General features: G+C 35.9%; 1 protein-coding gene across 1 annotated transcript in view; it reads left to right on the plus strand.

The window, feature by feature from the left end:
* Nucleotides 1-25,455, plus strand: part of LRRC7 (leucine rich repeat containing 7) — a 491,093-nt gene that overhangs the window by 207,788 nt on the left and 257,850 nt on the right. The window contains exon 4 of the mRNA XM_037145320.2: nucleotides 14,167-14,284. Coding sequence (XP_037001215.1) covers nucleotides 14,167-14,284 — 118 coding nt within the window. The remainder of the gene's footprint in view (nucleotides 1-14,166; nucleotides 14,285-25,455) is intronic.

Here is a 25,455-nt window from a genome sequence, read left to right on the forward strand (position 1 = left end):
GGTTGATAAAATTCACCTTTGAAGCTATCTGGTCCTAGGCTTTTGTTTGTTGGGAGTTTTTTTTTTTTTATTACTGCTTCAATTTCATTAAGTGTAATCTGTCTATTCAGATTCTCTGATTCTTACTGATTTATTTTTGGAAGATTGTATGTTTCTAAAAATTTATCCATTTTATCCATGTTGTCCAGTTTGTTGACATATAATTGTACATAATATTTTCTTACAATCCTTTGTATTTCTTTGGTGTCCATTGTTATTTCTCCTTTTCCATCTCTGATTTTATTTATTTGGATCCTTTCTCTCTCTCTCCTTCTCTCTCTCTCTGTCTCTGTCTCTCGATGAGTCTGGTTAAAGGTTTGTCAATCTTGTTTATCTTTTCAAAGAACCAGTTCTTACTTCATTGCTCTTTTGTATCATTTTTTACACTCTGTTTCATTTATTTCTGCTGTGATCTTAATCATTTTCTTCCTTATACTTACATTGGCTTTGTGTGTTGTTTTTCCTTCAAGTTCCATTAAGTGTGAAGTCAGATTTTTTATTTGAGCTTTTTGTTGTTTTTTGAGATAGGCCCATAATGTGACTAATTTCCCTTTTAGGATTGCTTTCCCAGCGTCCCACAAATTTTGGATTGTTGTGTTTTCATTTTCACTTGTTTCAAGGTATCTTTTGATTTCTTACTTGATCTTGTCCACCTATTCATTGTTTAATAACATGTTATTTAGCTTGCATTTGTTTGTATGTTTTTCAGGTTTCTTCTTGTGATTGATTTCTAGTTTCGTAGCATTGTAGTTAGAGAAGATGCTTGATATGATTTCACTCTTCTTAAATTTGAGACTTGTTTTGTGTCCTAACATGTGGTCTATCCTAGAAAATGTTCCATGTGCACTTGAAAAGTATGTATATTCTGCTGCTTTGGTGTGAAATGCTCTGAGGATATTAATTAAATCCACTTGATCTAGTGTATTCTTTAAGGCCACTGCCTCCATGTTGATTTTCTGCCTGGAAGATTCATCCATTGAATTCAATGGGGTGTTAAAATTCCCAACTGTGACTATATTTCTGTTGATCTCTCCCTTTATGTCCATAAAGATTTGTTTTACATATTTAGGTGCTCCTATGTTGGGTATGTAAAGGTTTACTAGGGTTATATCCTTTTGTTGTATTGTTGCCTTTATCATTATGTAGTGTCCTTCTTTATCTCCTGCTATAGCCTTGTTTTTAAAGTCTATTTTGTCACATATAAGTACTGCCAATCTAGCTTTTTTTTCTTTTTCCATTTGCATAAAGTGTCTTTTTCCAACCCTTTACTTTTACTCGGTGTGTATCTTTTTATCTGAGATCTGTCTCTTAGAGGCAGCATATATATGGCTCTTGTTTTCTTATCCATTCCACTACCCTATGTCTTTTGGTTGGTACCTTTAGGCCATTTACATTTAAGGTAATTATTGATAGATATGTATGTATTGCCATTTTGCCATTTTATTGTTAGATGGTTTTTCTCTGCTTTCTTCTTCTTCTTTCTTCTTCTTGTAAGCCCTTGTTACAGTACTGGTTTGGTGTTAACAAACTCCTTTAGGTTTTCCTTGTCTGGGAATCTCCTTATTTCTTCTTCAATTTTAAATGATAGGCTGGCTGAGTAGCCTTGGTTGTAGGTGCTTGCTTTTCATCACCTTGAATATTTTCTATCATTCCCTTCTGGCCTGAAATGTTTCTAATGAGTAATCAGATGAGAGTCTAATTGGTGCGCCCTTGTAGGTAACTACCTGCTTTTCTCTTGTGGCTGTTAGAATTCTCTCCTTACCTTTAAGCCTTGTCATTTGAATTATGATGTGTTTCAGTGTAGACCTCTTTGGATACAATTTATTTGGGACCCTCTGAACTTCCTGGATTTTCTGTCTTTCACCAGATTAGAAAAATTTTCAGTCATTATTTCTTCAAATAGATTCTCGATCCCTTGCTCGCTCTCTTCTCCTTCTGGTATTCCCATGGTGTGGATGTTGTTATGCTTCATGTTGTCCAAGATGTTTCTTAAGCTCTCCTCATTTTTTAAAACTTTTTTCTTTTTGCTGCTTTGCCTGAGTGTTTTTTTCTACCTTGTCTTCTAAAATACTGATTTGATCCTCTGATTCATCTACCCTACTGTTTATTCTTTCCAGAGTATTATTTACTTCAGATATTCTTTTCTGTATTTCTGACTGGTCCTTTTTCATGGTTTCTGTATTTTTTTTCCTGCCGTTGAGTGTCCTTTTAATCATTACTCTAAACCCCTTATCTGATAAATTGCTTCCCTCCATTTTAACTAGTTCTTATGGAGAATTCTCTTGTTATCTTGGGGAAAATTCTTCTGTTCACTTGGGGTCTGTTTCTTTGTCTTACTATTTGGCTGCCTCTTTGTATTTTCCATCTTAGATTTTAAACTAATCAGATGTTAATCCACTCAGTTGTTAATCTAATCAAACTGAAAACAGCAGTCAGGTTTTAGCAATTAAGGCTGGGGCAGAGTAATTCCTATAGGCAGGATTATTGCTTCCCATCAGACTAATGCCACTTGGAGAGGAGTGCTCTGCCTGAGAAAGATGGCTCCTACAGTACGGGTAATGGCTCAGCACAGGGAACCTGATAGCTGTTACTTTGTTCTCTATCCAGAGCCACCAGCCCCAGACTGGGTATCTCCTCTGGTATCTCTAGTCTACTCTATCTTCCTTCTGCCAGAGCCCAGGGTAAGAGGCTGCAAATGAAATTTGGTGCATTGGACCTTTAAGAGGCTCTCTGCATCTTCAAGCATCTCTTGCTGGCAAACAGAAACGCTGCTGCTTTTCACAGCTGGAGGTTATCTGGGTTCATTTTCAGCTCTGGTAATATAGGCTGGGGAGCCCAGCTTGGGGTTTAGACCCCACACTTCTCAGGTGGAACACCTCTGGCTGCTGAAATATCCCTCTGAAACTTCAGCTGCCACCCATGAGAGCCCAGCCACCCTTTTTGCACCTCATCCACACTCCCTACCAGTCTTGTGATGAAGTGGTTCCTTCTGTATGTCCTTGGTTATAAGGCATCCCTACAGCTAGTGTTGAGTTGGTTATTATGCTTTCTCTACAATTTAGTTGTAATTCTAGATTGGTCCTCTGAACAGGTTAGTGTAGCTTCCATTCACTCCTGTGCCATATTGGATCCTCCCCTGAACACTTTCAAAGGGATTCAAAGGAGAAACTTCTAGGAAACCAGCCATTCAGTAATGCCAACTAATTAAACAACCAGTTCTTTTCCCTGGTGGAATCCACTTGTGCCAACATATGGCATCAATAACCCTCTCATTGAATATTTATGATTTTATTTGAAACATTTCAGGAAAACAGTTTATCTTTTTAAAATTCACAAGCAACTAACACTTTTTTAAATTTATGATACAAAAATAAACAGCTGCTTTATTTTTTTCTGAGGAACTGTTTTAATATACAGTTAGTCACATTCATGACATTTTTATTGTGTCCTTGATTTTCCAAGCTGGAGTACAAAGGTGATAATGAAATGCTAATTTGAAATATAATAGTTTGCATTTGTATAACCCTTCAGGATTGGTAAAGTGCTAAAACATATACTCTCATTTAATTCTAATTTATGTCCTTGGTGTCAGTAGCCATTAATCCCTTAATCCCCCTGGGACCATAAGGACAGGCTCAAGGTTCCCTTTTTTATTCACTCTCCCCTACCAGGAAGCTTCCAGCTGTTGTCACTTGTCACTGTTATCTTTCCAAAGCTCTGATCAGATCGTGCAGAGGGAGCAATGTGCTGCAGCGGAAATGGCTTGAATCAAACAAAACTCAATGTGAATGCTGGCTCTGGCACTTCCTAGGTACATGACCTTGTAAAACTTAACTTCCTGAGTTTTCTCACCTGCAAAGTAGGGGTAATAATACCCTCATTGAAACATTGTTGCAAGAACTATAGATGATATATTTTAAAATCTGGTTTAGTGCCTTGCACATATACATGAGCACTTCAACAAATGACTGTCTAGTTATTTGTCACCACCCTGCATAAGAATGTTCATGAAACAACAATTACTTACTGAGAAAGTACCATGTGTTAGGTATTGCATTATACACTGAAGATGCTGCAGTGACTAGAAAGCTTAGTCTAATGATCCCAAAACAGAGACATCCAGACTTCAATAGAGGTAAATACAGAATATTAAGAAAGTACAGGAATGCAGTGTGTAAACCAATTTTAAGTTGTGACCTTAAATTTGGGCAGACCTGAGTTTGGAGAAGGAGTTAAAGAGGAGATGGGATAGGGAAGGGTGGGGAAAAGCTTTAGCTGGAAACCTGGCATTTACAAAAGCAGCACAGAGCTTGGTCAGTGCAGAAACTAGAAGGCACTGAGTGTGGCTAGAGATATGGTAATGCAGAAAGGTGGAGGGGAAGGAATGAGGAAGAGCTGGAGAATGACAAGATGAGAGACTGGAGAGGTGAAGGGAATTGAAAGCCATGTTAAGAAATTTGAATTTTGTCTTAAAGAGAGCAGAGATCTCTTGAAAAAGTATAAGCAGGAAATAAACCTGATCACATTTGCTTTTGCTTTTTTAGAAGTGACATTTCGTGACCTGTCATGAAGTCCTTAATCTAGCCTACATAACCATACATGGGCTTTTAGTTATTTGCAATTTCCTTGAAATTGGATGCAAATTTATGTGTATGTGTGCACATGTATGTATGTCTGTGCACTTTTCCAGAGATAGCATCCATAAGTCTGACTCAAAAATGAATAAAAATCATCATCTGAACGTTTCCTGCAGGATGAAACCCAGACTCTTTCATATTCAGGCTAAAACCTTCATTTTATAGTCCCTTCCACAAAGTTTAGAATAGAGCCACCTCTAATTTTTTGCCATTGGTAATATTCCTCTTAGTCTTTTCCTAGTATAGCTCTCCGGACTGGTCAACCCTTACCTTCTGCTCACAGAACTCCCCCTCTCTGAAAGCCTGGCTAAGCTGTTTCTTCCTTCTCCACCATTCTCTCATTTATCTTCCCCTTTTTCTCTAGCTGAAGCACATTTCACAGTCATAAAGTTCAAATGACCCAGCTGGAATGAGAAATGGACAAGAGACCAGGCCACTAGAAATAGAAAGTCCAGAGACTGACCCGTACTTACATGGCAATCAGATGCACAACAGAACTCATCTTGAAAACCAGTGGGGAGGCGATAGGCTGCTTTTAAAATCGTGCTAAAGCAACTGGTCCTCTATAAAGGGAAAAGAAAAGATTCATACCTCATATCATTCTCAAAAATAAGTTCTAAATGAGTAAAATTAAAGCATTAAAACTTTCAGGAGGGAAAAAATGGAGACCATCTGCACATATGAAAACTAAGACATAAATTTGATTACTGTAAATGTCTTTTTATTGAAACATACCATAAAAAGAATTGAATGTCGAGCCATATATTGAGACTGTTACCAAACAAGAGGTCCAAGGGAGGGGCAATACAATATTTGGCCCACCTAGGAATGCCCAAAACTGCTATACAACAGGGGCCCCTCCCAAAAACAAAATACTAAAATCTACTGGGCCCTTCTGTCCGCCGCCAATTGGAAAGACATCTCTTAATGCCAGAGATTTGTGAAAAGGAAACAAAATGTTTATTTAATGCTACTCAGGCCTAATGCCACCACTAAAATATCAAAGTCCTTTAGGGTATACACCTACACCCACACAGCGCTCCCCTTCTCCCACTGTCCCAACTCTGGGTACCGTAAATCAGGAAAAGAGCACACGTCTGTATTGCAGGCCGCTGGCACCGTCAGCTGTGTCACTGTGCAGGATCTCGAGTTAATCCAAAGTACTGTGGTACCCTCTCATGGTCCACTGGCAAGAGTCCTTTGTACCCAGTTCCAGTCAAAGTCTCTGTTGCTTTTCAGGCCCCGCGGCCAAAGGGGGCACCCCAAAGCTGCGTGGGCCTCTTCTACCAAAGCTGCAGGAGTCCGCACTCCACTAAAAGCATGTGGCTGTCTTCTTCACCTGGCTGCAGGGATCTCCATTCTGGCAAAGCTGCGTGGTTTTTCCCTTTCACCTGGGAAAGAGGGGGTCCGCACCCTGCCAAAACCACGTGGCTCCCTCTTTCCAGGCCACGCGGCCAAACGGGGCACCCCAAAGCCACGTGGCTCTCCCTCTCACCTGGGCAGTTATCCCCTCATGTCCCAGAGCCAGTCTTTTCCAAGCTCTCACACAGGCCTTCTTACTCAGGGACGCAGCCCCTAGTTACATTCTGAGTCTAAACCCTTCTCCCTCAGGAGTCCAGACCTTAGTTACATCCTCCTGAGTCCCTGGCTACTCCCTTCTCCCTGGCTCCAAACTTGGCCATAGCTATTTAGCATATCTATGAAACCAGTTAAAGGTTATAGATATGTTAAATAACCATTCCAGAGGTTAGCTGCAAAACTGTTGCTATGCAAAACAGCTCTCAGTGGCCTGGCTCCATTCGTTTCTTCCCCCTGGGGGGAGGTGTGAGGACATCTTATATGTCTCTCCATTATTCTTATACACTTTGAATTCTGGACACTATTCCAAATCTTTTTGGGGCCCCCCTGGCTGCACCCTGTATCAATTCAACTGTAAAGGAATTAGTTACAAAATATGTGACAAAATCTTTCAAATGAATAATACAAAAAAAGTTCAGTTTTTTTTAGATATTTTGTTAAAAGGTGTTATTGTTTTACATACCACAAATTGAAAAAAAAATTAAATAGTCTGAAAAGATCTAATTTTGGAAATTGTACAAAGAAATAAGTATTCTACTCTCTGTTGATGGGAATTTAAATTGTTATAGCCACATTGGAAAACTATTTTACTATTCTGTAAATCTGAACATATGCGTACCTCTTCAAAGAAACTTTTGCATTATGTGCACTAGCAGATGTATATAATAATATTTGTAGCAGCACTGTTCATATTAGAAAAAAATTGAAATCAACCCAAAAGTCTGTGAACATTAGAAAATATAGGAAAATTGTGCCATGTGAAGTATAAAGTGGTAAAAATGAATAGATCTTATGCATATATATCAACATGAAATAATGTTAACAACATAACATTCAATGAGGTCAACTCGCAAAAGAAAGCAAAGAGTATTATTTCATTTACATATGGACAAACAGACAAATCTAAATATATGTTTTTCAGATTACTAGACCTGTGGTAGACATAAATAAATGAGGCAATTTTATTAACTCCAGACATCAGTTGCCTCTCAATGAGTCAGGCAGGACAAAGTAAAGGGACATGAGTAGAAAAGACATACAGTAGCTTTCTTAAACTGGAATAAGAAGTATGGGTCTTTGTTTTATTATTACACATTATAAAAGAATATGTATATTCTTTTATTATTACACATATGTAAAAGAATATAGAAATTATGTATACTCTTGTTATTTGTATATTTCACCATAAAAATTTTGACAAAACAAAACCAATCACAAGATGAATGCAATGACCCACAAAAGACATGGTTTCTCTGCTTAAAGAGCTTCTAGTCTGGGGCTTGTTTCAGATCTCTGTCCTTTCTGCTCTATATGCTATTGTAAAGGACTCTCTTTATTATTTCTTCTTTCTGTATTATGTTACATTTTTTCTGTCTTCTTAAGCTGCATGATTAATGCATTCATTTTTTTCTTTTTCTTTTTTTTCTTCTATTTTTCTTTTTTTCTCTTTTTATTGCCTTCTGCCCTGCACCCTCCCTCCCACCAGCATCACCCCCCTTGGTTCATTTCCCTGGGTAGTATATATAGGTTCTTTGGCTTTTCCATTTCCTATACTGTTCTTAACCTCCCCTGGTCTATTTTATATGTAGCATTTATGCTTCTTATTCCCTGTACCTTTTCCCCCCATTCTCCTCCCTCCCCTTCCCCACTGATAACCCTCCATGAGATCTCCATTTTTGTGATTCTGTTCCTGTTCTTGTTGTTTGCTTAGTTTATTTTTGTTTCTGTTTTTGTTTTAGGTTCAGTTGTTGGTATTTGTGAGCTCATTATCATCTTCTTTTTATATTTTTGATCAACTTTTTTTTCTTAGATAAGATCCCTTAACATTTCATATAATCGGGACTGGGTAATGATGAACTCCTTAAACTTGACCTTATCTGGGAAGCACTTTATCTACCCTTCCATTCTAAATAATAGCTTAGCTCTGTAGGAGACCATTCTGCGTGGCATGGGCCCAACTCCCACTGGGAGATGCACAGGACCCACGCCCACCGATAGGTTCTCCCATGGGGGATCAGGCCTGCTATGTACCTAGACTTCTTTGAGTCTTGCTTTATGCTAAAAACTCCCTCACCCAGATTTGTGGCAAACATTTACTGCAAAGTAACTTCCTAAAAACCATGCTAAACCTTCCAAGGATCAGTGTAACTGGTTCAACCACTCGCCTTTTCATTTGCAAATATCCCTCTTCTGTGATGTGATTACCAGCATCCTCTCCTTTGTTTTCTGTAAAAGGTAATCACCTAAAGGAAACCTGTGCATAGTAAATGAGGATCATCATGTAATATGCTGAGAAACCCAATAAAGGCCAGTCATGACAAGGACCGAGGTTTTTGCTCCCATTGAGAGAAAAGCCAGGCCCGCCCTTTTCCTCCACAGGACTCAGTAGTCCATGTGACTATCTCATTTCATCCATAATGACCCAGACAATGTGGACTGGTGTCCACATCATTGCTGGTTAAAGCAATCTTAGATGTAGATCCTTGCCTTTCATGACTTCGAATACATCTTTCCAGCCCTTTCTTGCTTGCAAACCTTTTGAGAAATCACCTGATGGTCTTATGGGAACTCCTTTGCGGGTAACTCTCTCCTTTTCTCTTACTTCTTTTAAGATTCTCTCTTATCTTTAATCTTGGATAATATAATTATGATGTGCCTTGGTGTATGCTTCCTTGGATACAAATTCTTCTGGACTCTCTGGGCTTTCTGGACTTCCTGGAAGTCTATTTCCTTTGCCAGACTCAAGAAGTTCTCCTTCATTATTTGTTCAAATGAGTTTCCGATTTCTTGCTCTTCCTCTTCTCCTAGCACCCCTAAGACTTGCATATTGGAGCATTTAAAGTAGTCCTGGACATACCTAAGCTTCTCCTCATTTTTTTGAATTCTTGTTTCTTCATTCTGTTCCAGTTGAATGTTTATTTCTTCCTTCTGCTCCAACTTGATTTGAGCTCTGGTTACCTTCCCATCACTGTTGGTTCCCTGTATATTTTTCTTTATTTCACTTTGCATAGCCTTCACTTTTTCCTCTAACCATTTAACAGGTTTGAGGTGATAATTACATTGTGATTTTTATTTGCATTTCCCAGATGATTAGTGATATTGAGCATCTTTTCATGTACCTGTTGTATGTCTTCTTTGGAAAAGTATCTATTTAAATCCTTTGCCCCTTTTTCATTCAGAGTGTTTGTTTTTGTTTTTACTGTTGAGTTGCATTAGTTCTTTCAAATATTAACCCCTAATCAGATAGTTTGCAAATATTTTGTCCCTACCCCTTAGGTTGCATTTTTGTTCTTTTGATTATTTCTTTTGCTGTGCACAAACTTTTTAGTTTTATGTAGCCCCACTTGCTTATTTTTGCATTTATTGCTATAGTATGTGTGTCATATCCAAACGGTTTTTTACCAACGTCCATGTCAATGAACTTTTCCCTTGTTTTCTAGTAGTTCTACAGTTTGGGGTCCTCTACTTGTTCTTAATCTATTGTGAGTTGGTTTTTATGAGTGTAATAAGATAAGGTCCTATCTTATTGTTTATGTAGTTATTCACTTCTTGCAACACCATGTATTGAAAAAGCTGTCCTTGACCCCATTGCATCTTTTTGGCTCCTTCTTAAATATTTTTTGACAGTAAATGAGTGGGTTTATTTTTGGACACTCAATTCTGTTCCATTAATTTATGTCTATTTTTATGTCATTCATACTCTTTTGATTTACATTGATTTTTAACCCCACAATTAGACATTTTATTATTGTTTTATATAGTTGATATTGTTTAGATTTAGCCACACATTTTCATTTTTTTTAATTTTTAAATTTTTTTGTGGTTCCTTCTTGCAACTCAGACCTCTCTGCAAAAGTATGCATTCCCCACTGGCTCCTTTTGCAAAGCTATTTCCCACATAGACCCCATCTCCTTATGGGGTGGGCTCTAAACCAGTATCCCACTCTGTGCAGACCCCAGGCAGTCTTCTATCCTTCCCCTTGGGAAAAAAATGCATATCGTCCCATTCATCTATCAGGCACCAACAGATACCAGCAAAGCAAAAGCTAAAAACAGACCTACTTAACCCTGTGTTAAGATGTGTTACTTAAGATGTGTTACTATCTTGTTATTCTGGTATTTTAGAAATTTCTGTAACTTTACAGCCAGAGCTCAACTATCCATTAAAGGTGTGTGCATGTTTAGTTTTGTTGCATTGGAAGGTTTCTCTCTGCCTGTTTAGTCTACCATACTGCTGCAAACAGAAATTGGCAATATCTTCTATATTCTTATCTTAAATATGACCAGCATCACATCATTGGTATTCCATAATTTTAAATGTATGTAGATGTAGACGCCAAGAACCAAGATCCATGTCTCTTCATACTATCAAACTAGTTTGACTTATACATGTACTGAATTGAGAGTACATGCTACAAGAAAAGTACACTATTACCCCTATTTTGTCTTCATCTTCTCACTTGTGGCGGCTCCTGAGTGATCCACTTTTCATTACCTGTTCCAGGAATACTTTCATGGGTCATCCTCACTGCCATCATGAACATAAGCTAGTACAGGCATGCTACATGTGTCTTTTTATCATACCTGATATTTACCTTGGTGTAGATTTTTCACTCTATTTAATTTATTGTCTAAATATTAACTTGTAAGAATCTGAGCTTAGTTGCTATGTCTTGTTCACTTCATGTCACTTGCACTTGGCATAGTGTCTAGCTTGTAGGAAGTATCAATTAATAGTTTTCCATGAATGAATGCACAGTTCATTTTATTTTTTCCAATAGATAAATTTTATTGCATTTCAAAAATATCAGAAATCGGTTTTTAGAATATACATTTTTGCCTCAAAATATGTTTTTGCTTCCAACCTTCAGGCCTTTCTCTTTATGTCAGCTCTCTTAGAAAACATCTAACCATTATTTTTTTGAGTCAGTATTTAAATTGAATACTCTTCACAAACCAAGTTATGTCAGAGTTAAATTGCTTTCATTAGCCCAAGAAAAAACTTTCATACAAAAATACTTTAAGACTCAAAACAATTTCATTGTTTTTGAAATGCAAAATGTCATTAGCAAATCAAAGGCAGGATAACTATATCTATTAACAGTCTTATTCTAATTAGCTATTAATTATATTTGCTATTTCATACTATGTTGAAGAATTACAGCTATTTCATAATCATCCGTGATTTCATTTTCATTCAAAGCTTGAATCTTGAAGGAATCATTAAAATGTCTTTTTAATTTATTTCATTATATAGACATCATGACTCATATTTAAAAAGTCACCACTGTTTTATGAAATTAGATTTCACTTAAATTGTTTACCTCTCTGAAACTTCCAATTCAATAAAGTCCCATTTTCAGCTGGAAATTAGCACTCTACCCATTTTCCCTGTACATATCTATTTATTAAAATATATTTTTAAGTATATACTATATATAGTAAGACACTGAGCTTGTTACTTTGGTATACACAAAGATGAAACAGGTTGCTACCAAGATGAATTAGATATGATTTGTACCTTCAAAGACTTATCATCTAGAGAAGTAAAAAATAAATTATATGAACCTCTGTATCTGTGTATATAAATATTAGTAATGGCTAACAGTTATCAACTCTTACTGTGTGCCAATCACAGTTTTACATTTTTTAAAGATTTTATTTATTTATCTTTAGAGGGGAAGGGAAGGAGAGAGGGAGAGAAATATCAATGTGTGGTTGCCTCTCGTGCGTCCCCTACTGGAAACTGGCCTGCAACCCAGGCATGTGCCCTGACTGGGAATTGAACCACAATCCTTTGGTTTGCAGGCCCACGCTCAGTCCACTGAGCTACACCAGCCAGGGCCACAGTTTTACATTTTCATAAGTAATTCATTTCATCAAATCAAGGCCATTGATTATAAGACACACCATTATTGTTGTTGCACTAAGAAACAATCCCTAAAAATTCTAAGCTACTCTTGATTATAAGATGCATCCCCAAAGTATAGATATTAATATGTAAAAAAATGCAGAGCTTTAAATTGATGAAATGCAATAACTTATTTAATATTCTCAATAACCCTTCAGGTTAGGTAATGTTATTGTTACCATTTTACTGATGAGGAAATTAATGGGGTTCAAATACATTAAGCAATTTACTCAAGACAATACAGCCAGTGAGTCGATGAGTGGGGATTGAACCCACATCAGTCTGGTTCCGAATGGCAGGCTGTGAGACTCTGTACCAGGGAGGTCTCACATGTTCTATGTAATAGGGTGCTCATGAGTTTCCATATCTTTTATTCTTGACATGGTTTTATTTAAAGTTAGAGAAGAATACAGGAATATCTTTTTAAAAGATATTCTCTCTATTCCTGAGAGAAACTCAGAATTTAGTTGAGAGGAGATTTGAATTTTAAAAAACTTCTGTTTTGAAATTTATTTGCCTACATTTGGCCTAACATGGTTATGGTAATAAGACTAAAGAATAACTAGTTTACCTTACCAAGAGCAGTCACAAGGCAATTGATCTTATCTTTTTAATCTATGAATTTATACAGTTACATTGCCTGTAGATGTAATGATCCTTACAGAATATTATAGAGGGGACAAAAATTCAGTGAACTTTCACAATGAGTGTAAACATTTCTTTTTTCAATTTTTAACCAAAGATTGGCCGTTAATAGACACTATCTATTAAATTTTCACTTTTTAACTTTTATTTAAAATGATAACAACATTCTGTATAGCATGTTGAAATTCTAGCAAGGAGCCACAAATAACTAACCAAAAGCAAGAAACTGTATATTTAATCTTAAGTGGCAACTACTACAATCCATTTTTTTAAAAGAAACAAATGAGTTAAGACACGACAACTATATATTACATTGTTTCTGCCTATAAGTAATGAATTACACATAAGAACGAGCAGCAGTTAGATGTACTCTGGGCCAATTGCATAGTCATGGATACCAGAGAATTCATCTGTGAAAATTTAGCAAAACAAAATTAGAAATGTCACACTGAAAGGATCTCATTAAGATAATTCTTCCAGAAGTGAATAAAAATTCTGTCCCAGCTGTTCATGTCCTGAGTAGTCAACATGAGATGGACATATTTAAAAAACCTTGTTCCCCAGAATATGGTACTGTGAACACCTACATCACAGAGTGCTTGTTACAAATACAGATTAGACCTTCATCCCAGACCCACTCTACCAGTACAACTTTGGGGAGAGATCAAGAATTCACATTTTAAACAAGCACCTCCACCCACCAGGAATTATAAGCATGAAGGATTTGAGAACCATTGGTTTAATACTCCGCATTTCCCCACTAAGTACTTTGTACTATGTATGGACTGATGGCAGATGTTAATGAATTATTTGTGATTTTTTTCACCAAACATCAGAGACTAAATGTTTCAGTTCCTAGATATTTATCAGCAGTGTAGGGAGACACAAAAGAAATGTGAGCTCATGTACTCAAATGTATATCAGTTCCTGCATATTATATAAATGGTGTGCACCACGATGAAATCAAAGTGCGTACCACTTTCTGAAATCTAACATGGTGGCAGGAAAAGAGAATTGAGGTAATCCTAGTAGCTGTGAAAATAGAAAGAAAAGGACAACTCAGAACATTAATTCAAAAAAGAAACTCCATAGGGACAGTGACAAATTTAATATTAATAGTAAACAGAAGGCAAAAAAGTAGAATACCTTGGGTGTTCAGCCTGGGCACAGAGAATGATGAGCATGGACATGGGGATGGAAAGTGTTCTGAAAACAATCGAGTACTGGAAGCAAGAAGGTGAGTGTTTGTGGTTGGCTCTTTCACCGCCACATTTATAACAGTGAATTGAATTTTGTTACTGAATTTACATATAAATGGATTTAACCAAATTAATATCTAATTAATTTTTTTTGCAGCAATTGTTCAACTGTCAAGCTCTACGAAAACTAAGCATTCCTGACAATGACCTTTCAAACCTGCCAACCACTATTGCTAGTTTAGTTAATCTTAAAGAACTCGACATCAGTAAAAATGGTAAGATTTTATCTCATGTCTAATTTTTAGCAAAAATATGCTTTAATGTTTGCTCTTAGCAAATGATATGCTTTTAAAATTTTATTGTAACTCTAAGTTAATTTTATTAGAAAGTTAAATCTTATAAGTCTCAGATAGAAAACCTCTCTCCCTTTCTTCTACTATTGTGTTTGATTTCCCTCTACATTCAAATGTGTTATTTAATCTTTTTAAGAATATTTTACGGCTTTTACACTGTTTATTTTCCTCATTTTCAGAAAGTGTGGTAGAGGGCTAATTGTGTTTTATATAAACATAGAAAACAAAGATCTTTTGTTCAAAATATTATAATTGAGTTGAGATATGCTTGATATTGAATATAGTGCCTATAATTAACAAGATGATCTTGTGAACTTCAAAATTTGTTAAGAGGGTAACTTATGTTAAGTGTTCTTAACACACATACAAAAAGTAAAAAACAAAAGAGGGAAACAAAAAACCAACAAGGGGACACAAGGAAACTCCAGGAGTTGTTGGATATGTCTATTAACTTGATTGTAGTGATGCTACCATGTCTAAACTCATCAAATTACACATATTAAACATGTGCAGCTCTTTGTGTATCAATTATATCTCAATAAACTGTTAATAAAGAAAAGAAAAAAGGAAAAAAAATAATTATGTACCCTACAAAAACAGAAGTTAGTTAAGATTGGCTTGACATTCTAAGTAAACACGGCGGTTAATTTAATCTGTTTTATTAAGGACAACCAGAAAAATCTCATGATTACATTAAATGTGATGTTTCTAAGAAATCCTGGACCATCCTGTTAAAATTAAGATCTTGCTGTTATTATCCACTAGAAGCAGAACCTATTTCTGTTTCTGGTTTTATTTTCTTAATAACGTTTATGAGAAACTGACATACTATATATTTAAATCAATTATGTATTGTCTGGGCTCCTCTTACTAGAATTAAAATTCAGTGGTGTCTCAATTTCGTTGGTTTCATTGCTGGTGTACCTGTATTGCCTAAACCAGTGTGTGGCACACTGTAGGAACTCAACAGTTATTGAATGAATTCATTCATGAGTTCATTAGTGAATGGGTCTTCTAGGTGAACATGAAATACTTGTTAAAATGTACTAGTGTGAATTGCTAGTAAGATTTCTTCAATAAGTCTATGGGAGTCAGAGAGAAGTACAGTGTCACAGGAGAGGTAAGACTAACATCTATAAATAATCAGTGAATATCATAAAACATTATAAAAGGAAGTGTTTAATTATATAGCACAAATTACAATTGCAAATTCTTAGGTAATAGAATGATTAATTAAGCCTGCTTTATAATGAGAGAAGAGTTCAAGAAAAAGATGTAACCTGAGGATTTCCATGAAGCATAGCAGCCTCTGAATAAAGGAGAGCATTTGTTAGAAGGCAACAATATGAATACAAACAGGGAGTACACACATACATTCTTCTATAACAACTTGACTTACTACTCAGAGGGGTTTCAGGAAAACAATTTTGAAAGGACTATATGCAGACTTATAGAACAGCAGCTGGGTTTAGGCCCTTTGAAAGATGACATGAAGTCTACCTTTATTATTTTAAGATAAGATTTATAGGCCACATACTTATATGGATTGGCATTTCTGTACTTTATTAACAATTAATACTGCTTATTTCTTTAAATACATTTACATATGAAAAGCTATTTTCAAATTATAATCTCTGAGAAATATAGTATGGCCAATGGACCGCATCAACTGCCCTTCAGGAAGGTTTGTCTGTGGGGTCCAAATAAATAACAATCTCTCTTAAAGAAGATCAGAAAGAATTCATCACCAAATATGAACATAAAGCTCTTGATAAATATGAGATTTTTGAGAAAAAAGTCTGTGAGCATCCTTAAAAGTTTTGTACTATTTAGGGACTTTTAATTATGTTCATTGTCTCTATATTCTGGAAATGTTTATGCAAAAAGACATGCAAGACAAGGCAAGCCACTTTGCAAGTTAGTATGCTACAGGTTCGGTGAGCATGATGATATATGAGCTATTGCTAGAAGTTACACAAACACTAAGATATTTCAACACATCACCCCTTTCAGAAATCATACCTAAAAAAGATGTCACTGCATTCTGAGGCAGAGACCTTGAGGAATAGTTCCTTGAGGAACTATTTAAGGAGCCTAAAACATCCTTTGGGAATCTGTCAGGTGAAGAAGGGACAGCTAACAGAAAATAGGGGCATTTAACAGTTAACAAGGTTGGAATATCCCTGGAGAAAAGAGTCAAGACTAAAGAGAATATCGATGTCAGTATTAGTATTTAGAGACAAAAAATAGAATGGATACTTTTAAATAGATACTCATTTAAGTACTACTCCATCTGGTAAAAAAATTGCCTGAAATGTACTTAAAGTTGATGAATGACACCTTGCAATGAACTAATGCACTTGGAGGCTGAGTTTAAACCTGATCTTGGTTGTCCATGTGGCCTCCAATCTTTACTTTTCATTTCCAGTTCTTCCACCAAACTCATCAAACCACCCCACTCTGCTTTTTCCTCATTATCTGGTTCTCTCTTAATGTAACTATTTCTACATAGGAATTCAATGCAAAAATCCATTCTTTCCTCTGACCATCATATGCATTTGGTTACCAAATTCTGCCAAATAGAACTTTAAAATATGTCAAGTCTCTTTTCTTCTCTCCATTGCCATGCAATAGTAATTTAGCCTCTTTCTGTCTCCTAGACTCCTTAAATAGCCTCCCAAGTGGTTTCCCCATATGCACTATTGCCACCACCATTCCCAATCCTATCCTCCTCAAAGTAGCTTTAGCAATCTTTTTGAATTACAAATATTACTAGGTTATACTTACTTAAGATACTTCAGTTGATCTAGGATCGAGTGTAGACTCCCTAACACAGCATTAAAAGTCCCCACGATTGTCCTCCACATATACTTCCATTCCATCTGCCCATCTCATCAAAGATGATGTGCACTTTTTGACTTCATGGTCTAGATACTCAAATATTTAATGCTATTTTGCCATCTCTATGACTCTATATTATTTTCTCTGCCTAAAACATCTTTCATACATATTCTATCTGGTTCAATCTTACTCATCATCCAAAACTCAATTTAGTATTAAAAACATTTAGCACTTAGGAATTTCACCAAGATGGAGGCATAGGTGGAAACACTGTGCCTTCTCTCACAGCCAAGTTTAAAGAAAACAAAGTTTTAGCAACAAAAACACAGCCAAACCACAGAAAATTGAACTACACAGAAGTCTGACAACAACTAACCCTTCAGCCAAACCGGTAAGAGGGACAGAGCCAGCAGCAGAGTGGGGTCGGGCAGGAAAGATCCACCAGACCTACCCCGGGCCAGTGACCCAGGTATGACGGCAGCCGTGGGTGGATCCCAGGTGTGGAGAAGCAGACAGACCCACTGAGGGCTCAAGGTGGTAGACCCACTGGTCACACATTCATGTGCAGATACACTAGTAAAGGAGCAAGCAGTGAGACGAACCACTGCAGGCCCCAGCAGTGGGAAGCAGCAGAGGGGACAGCTATTGTCCCTCTCTGACCCCACCCCCACATACAGTGTCACAAACCAGCGACCTGAGTGGCCCCACCCTGGTGAACATCTAAGGCTCCGCTCCTCATATATAACAGGCATGAACAGATCAAAACATGGCTCAAGAACAACTCAGAGCCCCAGAGCCAATAAATCTAAGCGACAAAGAAATTGCCAAACTTTCAGATGCACAGTTCGAAACGCTGGTGTTCAGGATGCTCACAGAACTTGTTGATTTTAGTCAAAAATTAGAGGAACATATGAAGGCTAAACTAATTGAAATGAAGGGAAATGCACAGGAAACAAATAGTAATGGAAAGGAAACAGACTCAAATCAAAGGAGTGGACCAGAAGGAAGAAAAAATGACCAGACAGAAAAGAATGAAGAAACAAGAATTCAAAAAAATGAGGGAGACTTAAGAAACTTCAGGACATCTTTAAATGTTCCAACATCCGAATTATAGGGGTACCAGAAGAGTAAGAGGAACAGCCACAAGTGCAAAACTTATTTGAACAAATAATAAAGGAGAACTTCCCCAATCTGGCAAAGGAAACAGACTTCCAGGAAATCCAGGAAGCTCAGAGAGTCCCAAAGAAGTTGGACCCAAGAAGGAGCACACCAAGGCACATCATAATTATATTAGCCAAGATTAAAATGAAGGCAAAAATCCTAGAAGCAGCTAGAGATAAGGGGACAGTCACCTACAAAGGAGTTCCCATCAGATTGTCAGCGGATTTCTCAAAAGAGACCTTACAGGCAAGACGGGGCTGGAAAGAAGTATTCCAAGTCATGAAATCCCAAGACCTACATCCAAGATTACTCTATCCAGTAAAGCTTTCATTTAGAATGCAAGGGCAGATAAAGTGCTTCTCAGATAAGATCAAATTCAAGGAGTTCATCATCACCAAGCCCTTATTATATGAAATGTTAAAGGAGCTTATCTAAGAAAAAGAAGATAAAAAAGATGAACAGTGAAAAGACAGCAAACTCACAGTTATTAACGACCACACCTAAAACAAAAGCAAAGTAAGAGGACAGCTAGATCCCGAGCGAACCACAGAAATGAAGATCACATGGAGGGTTAGCAACAGGGGAGTGGGAGGAGAAGGGGAAGAAGGTACAGAAAATAAGTAGCATAGATGCTAGGTGGAAAATACATAGGGGGGAGGGCAAGAATAGTATGAGAAATATAGATTCTAAAGAACTTGAGACACATGGTAATAAAGTAGGGGGGAATGGTGGGCAAGGGGTGTGCAGGGTGGAGGGGAATGAAGGGGGAAATAGAACAACTGTAACGGCATAATCAATAAAACATATTTTTTTAAATGGAGAAAAAAGAAATAATCAGAAAAAAAACATTTAGCACTTAGTTATATTCAAATATTTTTGTAGTCTTCATTTTAAGCTATTAAACATTTTAACATAAAGAAAATGAGACTAATATGCCCACCATGAGATTAAAGTGTTAACATTTATTAAAGATATCATGCTCCAGTACTTTTTAAAAAGCAAATAGAACATTCCAGAAACTTGTAAATTCTCATTCTCAACTCTTCCCATTTCCTCCCTCTCAGAGTTAGTGTGTTTAAATTTTCAATGAAGTTCTAATACATTGTGTACATTGTTCTACAAGTTTATGATTCCACATTATGTTCTGAAATTTGTCCGTGCTGTTCAGTGTGGATCTAATTGTCCAAGCAGAGTACCATGTGCCCACTGCTTCATATCTCTGCCAACACTGGAGGTTATTATGTATTTTAATTTTTGGCCAATTAGATGAAAGGCAGCTAGATATTTAAATTTATATTTCCCTAATTACTAGAGGAGTTGACTTTTTCCAATTTCTTCTTATTGGCAAGTGTAAAGTATCTTGCTCTACAAAATTCTTTTTTGGTCAATTTTTATGTAGGATTGTTCGTTGTGCATGTGGACACTAGTCACTTGGTTAAATGGGTTACAGATATCTTCTCCCAATTTGTTACTTATCTTCTTACTTTGCTTGAGATGCCATTTGCATAGAGAAGTTGCCATTTTTATGTACTAAAATGTATCATTTTTTTCTTTATAGTCTGTATTTTCATAACTTATTCAAGAATTTTTCCTACTCTAATGTCATAAAAAATATTGTCTATATCGTATTCCAAACCTATTAGTTTTTCTTTCTAAATTTAGGCCTTCAGTTCATTTGAAAAATATTTTTTACTCTACAGGATCAAAATTCTATATAAATAGATGATTGTTTCAGCAACATTTATCAAATAGCCTATTGTTTCCCCCCTAATTTATAATTCTACCTCACTTGCATATAATAAACATTTTCCCCAAGTCTCCATTCTACACCATTGGCTTATTGGCCTGTTCGTGTACCAGTAGCACACTGTTCTACTCTCTAAAACTTAATATTGTTTTAATACCTGATAATACAAGTACTTTTTTTTTCTTTACAAATGTGTGTTGCTGTTCTTGGTATTCAATTCTTCCATACAAATTTTAGGTTTAACTTATTGTGGCTCACAAACAATCTGTTGGATTTTTTTAATTGGCTTAAATTTAAAGATTAATTTGGGAAGAATTTATATCTTTGTGAGAATATTACAATCCATAAACATGGTATTTAGATTTGTTTCTTTATGTATTATCATTTTTTAGACAATTTTCATGAGTTTATTTGAGCCAAGTTGATGATATATTCCAGGGAGCAAGATCTCAAATGCTATTATATACCTTTATTTGGGTCTTATTTTGTGTCTTTCAATCAAGTCTTTTATTTCCTCTAAGAAAGTCTTGTATATATTTTATTAGAGTTATCTCTAAGTTGCTAGTTATAGATTGCATTATTTTTTTAAAGTATTTTATCTAAATTTAGTTGATGCTATGTAGGAATATTACTCATTTTGATATCTTCATCTTACATTCAGCCACAGTGCTAATTATAAGTTCTAATATATAACCAGAAGATTCTTTTGAATTTTTCTAAATAAAATCACATCAACTGAATAAGACCATTTATTTTTCTTTTCCACCATTATAAATATATATCTTCTTGAGTATCTTTTCCATAAGCTATAATTTTCTGGGAAGTCATTTGGTACATAAGACAGGCAGTCAATTTCAATGTCAAGCATTGCCCTTAGGCCTCTCTTATGTGTTTTATAAATCTCTACCATATTTGTGGTAATGACATATTTGTCATTTGTTCTCCTAATATAGTTGAATTATGCCGTCTATCTTTTTTTTAATTATTATCCATCCTGCAGAGGTTTTCCTACTCGACTAATTGTTTAAATAATACTCTTTTGGCTTATTAGTCTCTCGGTTGGTTGGTTGTTGGTTTATTTTCCAGTTATAAATTTCTACTTTATTACTTCCTACTGTAGCTATTTTATAATGTCTCTTCTACTTCTAATGTTACTTTTTTAGTATTTGAAGATATTTATAGCTTTTGTGGCCATCAAATTTTTTTGTGATGTGTTGCAGGCTACACTATCTAGATGGCGCTAATTCTTACTACTCATTGACTTTCACATCATGGCCAAGTATACAGTCAATTTTTAAAACACATTTGAGTTTCTTGTAATATGAATACATGTTCTCTGATTATTGGGTATGAGCTCAGAATCTACTAATTATTTATTTTATTCCCCATTCCATTATAAGCTTTTTAAGGACAAATACTATTTCTTAAGAATTTTTGCATACTTGGAATATTGAAAGCACTCAATGCTTGGAATATTTACCTACTTGGAACACTGAACACACCTAATGAACTGTAAAGAAATGAACTGGAAAATGAGATTTCAATCTGTTGTATTCAATAAAGCTTCTACTCTTTCATAAAGATTTTATTCACCTATTTTAACAATAAGTACATTAACCTTTATCTTTTTAAAAAATTTCAATTTCCTGAACTGTTATTTTATATAAAGTTATATATTTATTTATGCTGCATATAAATTACCCTTCCTCTCTAAAGTCTCTCTGTTCTCCAAGTTACATGAAGTAATTCATGGGGGAATGCATCAGTTTTCCATACCAATGGACCTTTTGTCCTTTATTCCTCAGATCTTAATTCAGTAGTAAAATAAAAATCCATGTCTATCTGAGATGAATGCACTTTACATGCGTGGTCTCTGAATAAATAGTTTCTGCCTGTTTATAGAGCTGTTTCAGGGTCATAATGGAGTAAATTGTTTTATATGAGAAAGCAAATAATGAATGATAAGGTTTAAATTAGTCAGTGATTCAGTTTTAAGTATGATTGTTGATTTATCATAGTTCAGAGAGACTATGACACTATAGTTAAAGGATTTTAATGAGAATGAATTAATGAAAAAGCCTTTCTTAATTCTGCAGCAATTAAGTGATTTTTCTCTCATCCTCTAAAACTTAATTCTATACAAGAATAGATTTTAAAAACATCATAGTGGACAAAATTACTATTTTTAATAAAAGGCGATCAGAATTGAAGGCATTATTATGTGTTTTTCCATCTTGCCAATTATTCCTTCCCTTCCCCAAATGCATGCAAAACACTGAAGACAAACAATATCCTCACTTTCAAATAAGAAGAGGGAGTTTCTTTCCAATACATTTGAGAAAATAGATAGGAGTACTCAGTGAAATGATAAAAATATTCAAAATGTTGAACGTTTTAAGAATAGAGATCCTGGTGACAGATGATAGGTAATACACAAATACATACATAGAGATACAGATGAGATAGAGACAGAGATAGAGGGAAATAGAGGTGGAGATAGATACATGAGATCAGTCGGTCCAGAAGGTATCCAGCCATGTAATATGAAAAATAGGGACATTTATTAAAGAAGATACAAGAACATTGTACATAGGACAATGATTCCTCAGTCCCCTTCAAAGTAGGCACCTTGGGACCTCACACAGTTCTCCCAATCCCCATCAGCTGCCCCTTTGTATTTTTCTGAATCTCATTGATGGTCTGAAATCTCTTCCTTTTGAAAGGTGATTTTAGTTTTGAGAAAAGCCAGAAGTCACAGGGCACCAAATCTGGGCTATAGGGGGCCGAGTCACCTGGGTGACCTGATGTTTTGCCAAAGAATGCTTCTCAAAATGTGATGCATGAGAGGGCGTGTTGTCATAATGCCGTTGCCAGTCACCACTTGCCCATTACTGTGGCCTTCTGGATCATCCAGATAGTTTCCAGGGAGGAATGTTCAAGCTTAATGAAAAATTTGACACATTTTCATTTGCTCTACTCACTCAGTCATTTTGAATGTGACAACCACACCGTACACATGCTAACTCAGCAGCGTCAACTGCCCTCACTAACTAGTACAATGAAGTCATCATTGTTCACACATGTGTATTCTAATCCACTCTCCTTGACTACCAGGTTACATCAGTGTGTTACAAACCATTTTCATTATATGAACAATGGCTGGACTTTTTCCAGAGAGACCTCATAAATAGATAGGTATTAATATAGATGATATATGATATAGATATATCACCAGATACATCTATTCATAGGGAAGTCTATTTTGGGATGCCTTTGGTGGGCTGGGGAGAAAATGTCACCATGAATTTGTTCTCAATTAGCAATAAATGTGCTTTTTGGTGTTTGACAAAGCATCACTATTTATTTAGAGTAAAGCTTATTATCTCACCCTATTAAATGCCTAACTTTTAGCACCCTTAATATGTTACTTATCTGAAAATCACTAACACTTCACTCACTGTAAGACTACTTTACCTTTCTAGAGAATCTACTTCTGTCCAAGTTTGTAGAGTTACAACAACCTTGGATTGACTCCCTCTATTACTGTTACTGATGGCAACATAGACCAAGTCTGTTCTATTGCCACCTTCTCAGTCTTGTGCCAGGACTTTTCACTCTTTCCAATGTCTTCATCAGGAAATCCAATTAACAAGTAATGCATTACTCACACTTACTCCATGGGGTACAGAGTTTACAATCAGGCCATGTATTTAAATGTAAGGAAGAAATAAATTGCTCCTACCCCCTCATCCTTCTGAAGTCTGTTGAAGTCTGTCACCTAGACTGATAAACTTCCCTAGAGTCACAGCAGAGCCTTTTCTGAGCTGAGTGACTAAGCCGTATTCCATGTCCCTGTCAATCCTAGAAGATTGTAAGAGAACAAAATGATAGCATTGTGAGCCCTCTCTCTACTAGGCCATACTCCCTCCCAGCTTCAGTATAAACTCCTTGAAAGCAAAATGAGCACTGCAGCACATTAGCTATGCCGTTTCTAGAGCCACAACAGCCACTATCAAATCATAGGCATAGTAAGTGCTCAATAAAGTAGCTGAATGATAAGGGAAATGAACTCATTAGTCAAATATGAAATAAGGTTACATAACAGTTCATTTCACATAATAGTGATTCGATGTTTGTTGTTGAAGCAGAGAAGGAATCAGATATCATTTTATTTCATTTTGGCAAAGTCAGATTCATTCCTCTGTTAGTGAACTTGTTGGTCAAGTTCATAAAGTCTTTATGGAGTTATTCATAAAGACTTCTCAAAATTTTCTCTAGATATAGGCCTAAGGAGAATCAGTTGAATAACTCTCCCAAATAATTGATCACTTTACCTGCATTTTTTGGTTTATAATGGTACTGAAATATGCAGAATCTTGTCGATGACCTTTAGTTCTTTTTGCTTAGGTTCCTACTGAGTTCTTGGCTCCCTTCACTAGAGTGCTCAAAGGTAAAGCCCACCAGTCCAGTCTGTTTGTTCTCTCTCTCCCCTCTCCCTCTTTAAGATATGACTGACCTGTACAGTTTCTACCCAATTTGCTAACATATCGCTGGATGCTTTTGCTTCCTCCTATATAACAGATTCCCTCTCTGAAACACCCCTCTAATCAGCACTGTTATGCTATTAATACAGTATACTATTGGAACTTAATATACCATTATTCAATAGTATATTTTCCCATATACCAAATATTTTGGGGGAATGTGGGCTTATACACAAAATAATTTTTCAAAATAAAATTATAGCTTATTCTTTTAAACATCAAAAAGTTTTTATTTTATTTGAATCATTCTGAATGGAAATTATTCAAATAATGTTTCATATCACATATCATTTTCATTATAAATTAATGCAATTAATGCAATTTAACTTTTCCAGGTTGACTTGAGATCAGTATAAGCTGTGTTTTTGACATTTTTTGATATGTGTAGTTGCTTGCCACTATACAAAATTGATTGGTGTCATTGAAGAATTCTGATGTTAATAGTTTTTTCATCACTGCCTTTATTATCAGACCATCCATTATAATTCAGACTGACACCCTGCCTATTTTGAATAACTCTCCTTTCTAATTATTCCTTCTAATAGCTGTGTGTTGGACTCATATATAAAAAGAATATAAAGATTCTGAACTTGACTTATGACACTTGTTGACAGTATGATAAATTTAGAAATAAAGAACTTTATTACCTGAGCATTTCACTCAAAGTTCCAGAATATTCATACTATCTGAACTTTGACCAACTGATTATAGAACAAATGCAGATCACAGTGCCCCATGCAGAATGCTACATGGTCAGTTTTCAGCATGCATCAAACTCAAAGTTTCAGAATGTTGGAGTT

The sequence above is a fragment of the Artibeus jamaicensis genome, unplaced genomic scaffold (genome assembly GCF_021234435.1).
Source record: "Artibeus jamaicensis isolate MK-2021 breed Jamaican fruit bat unplaced genomic scaffold, CSHL_Jam_final scaffold_1019, whole genome shotgun sequence".
NCBI lineage: Eukaryota > Metazoa > Chordata > Mammalia > Chiroptera > Phyllostomidae > Artibeus > Artibeus jamaicensis.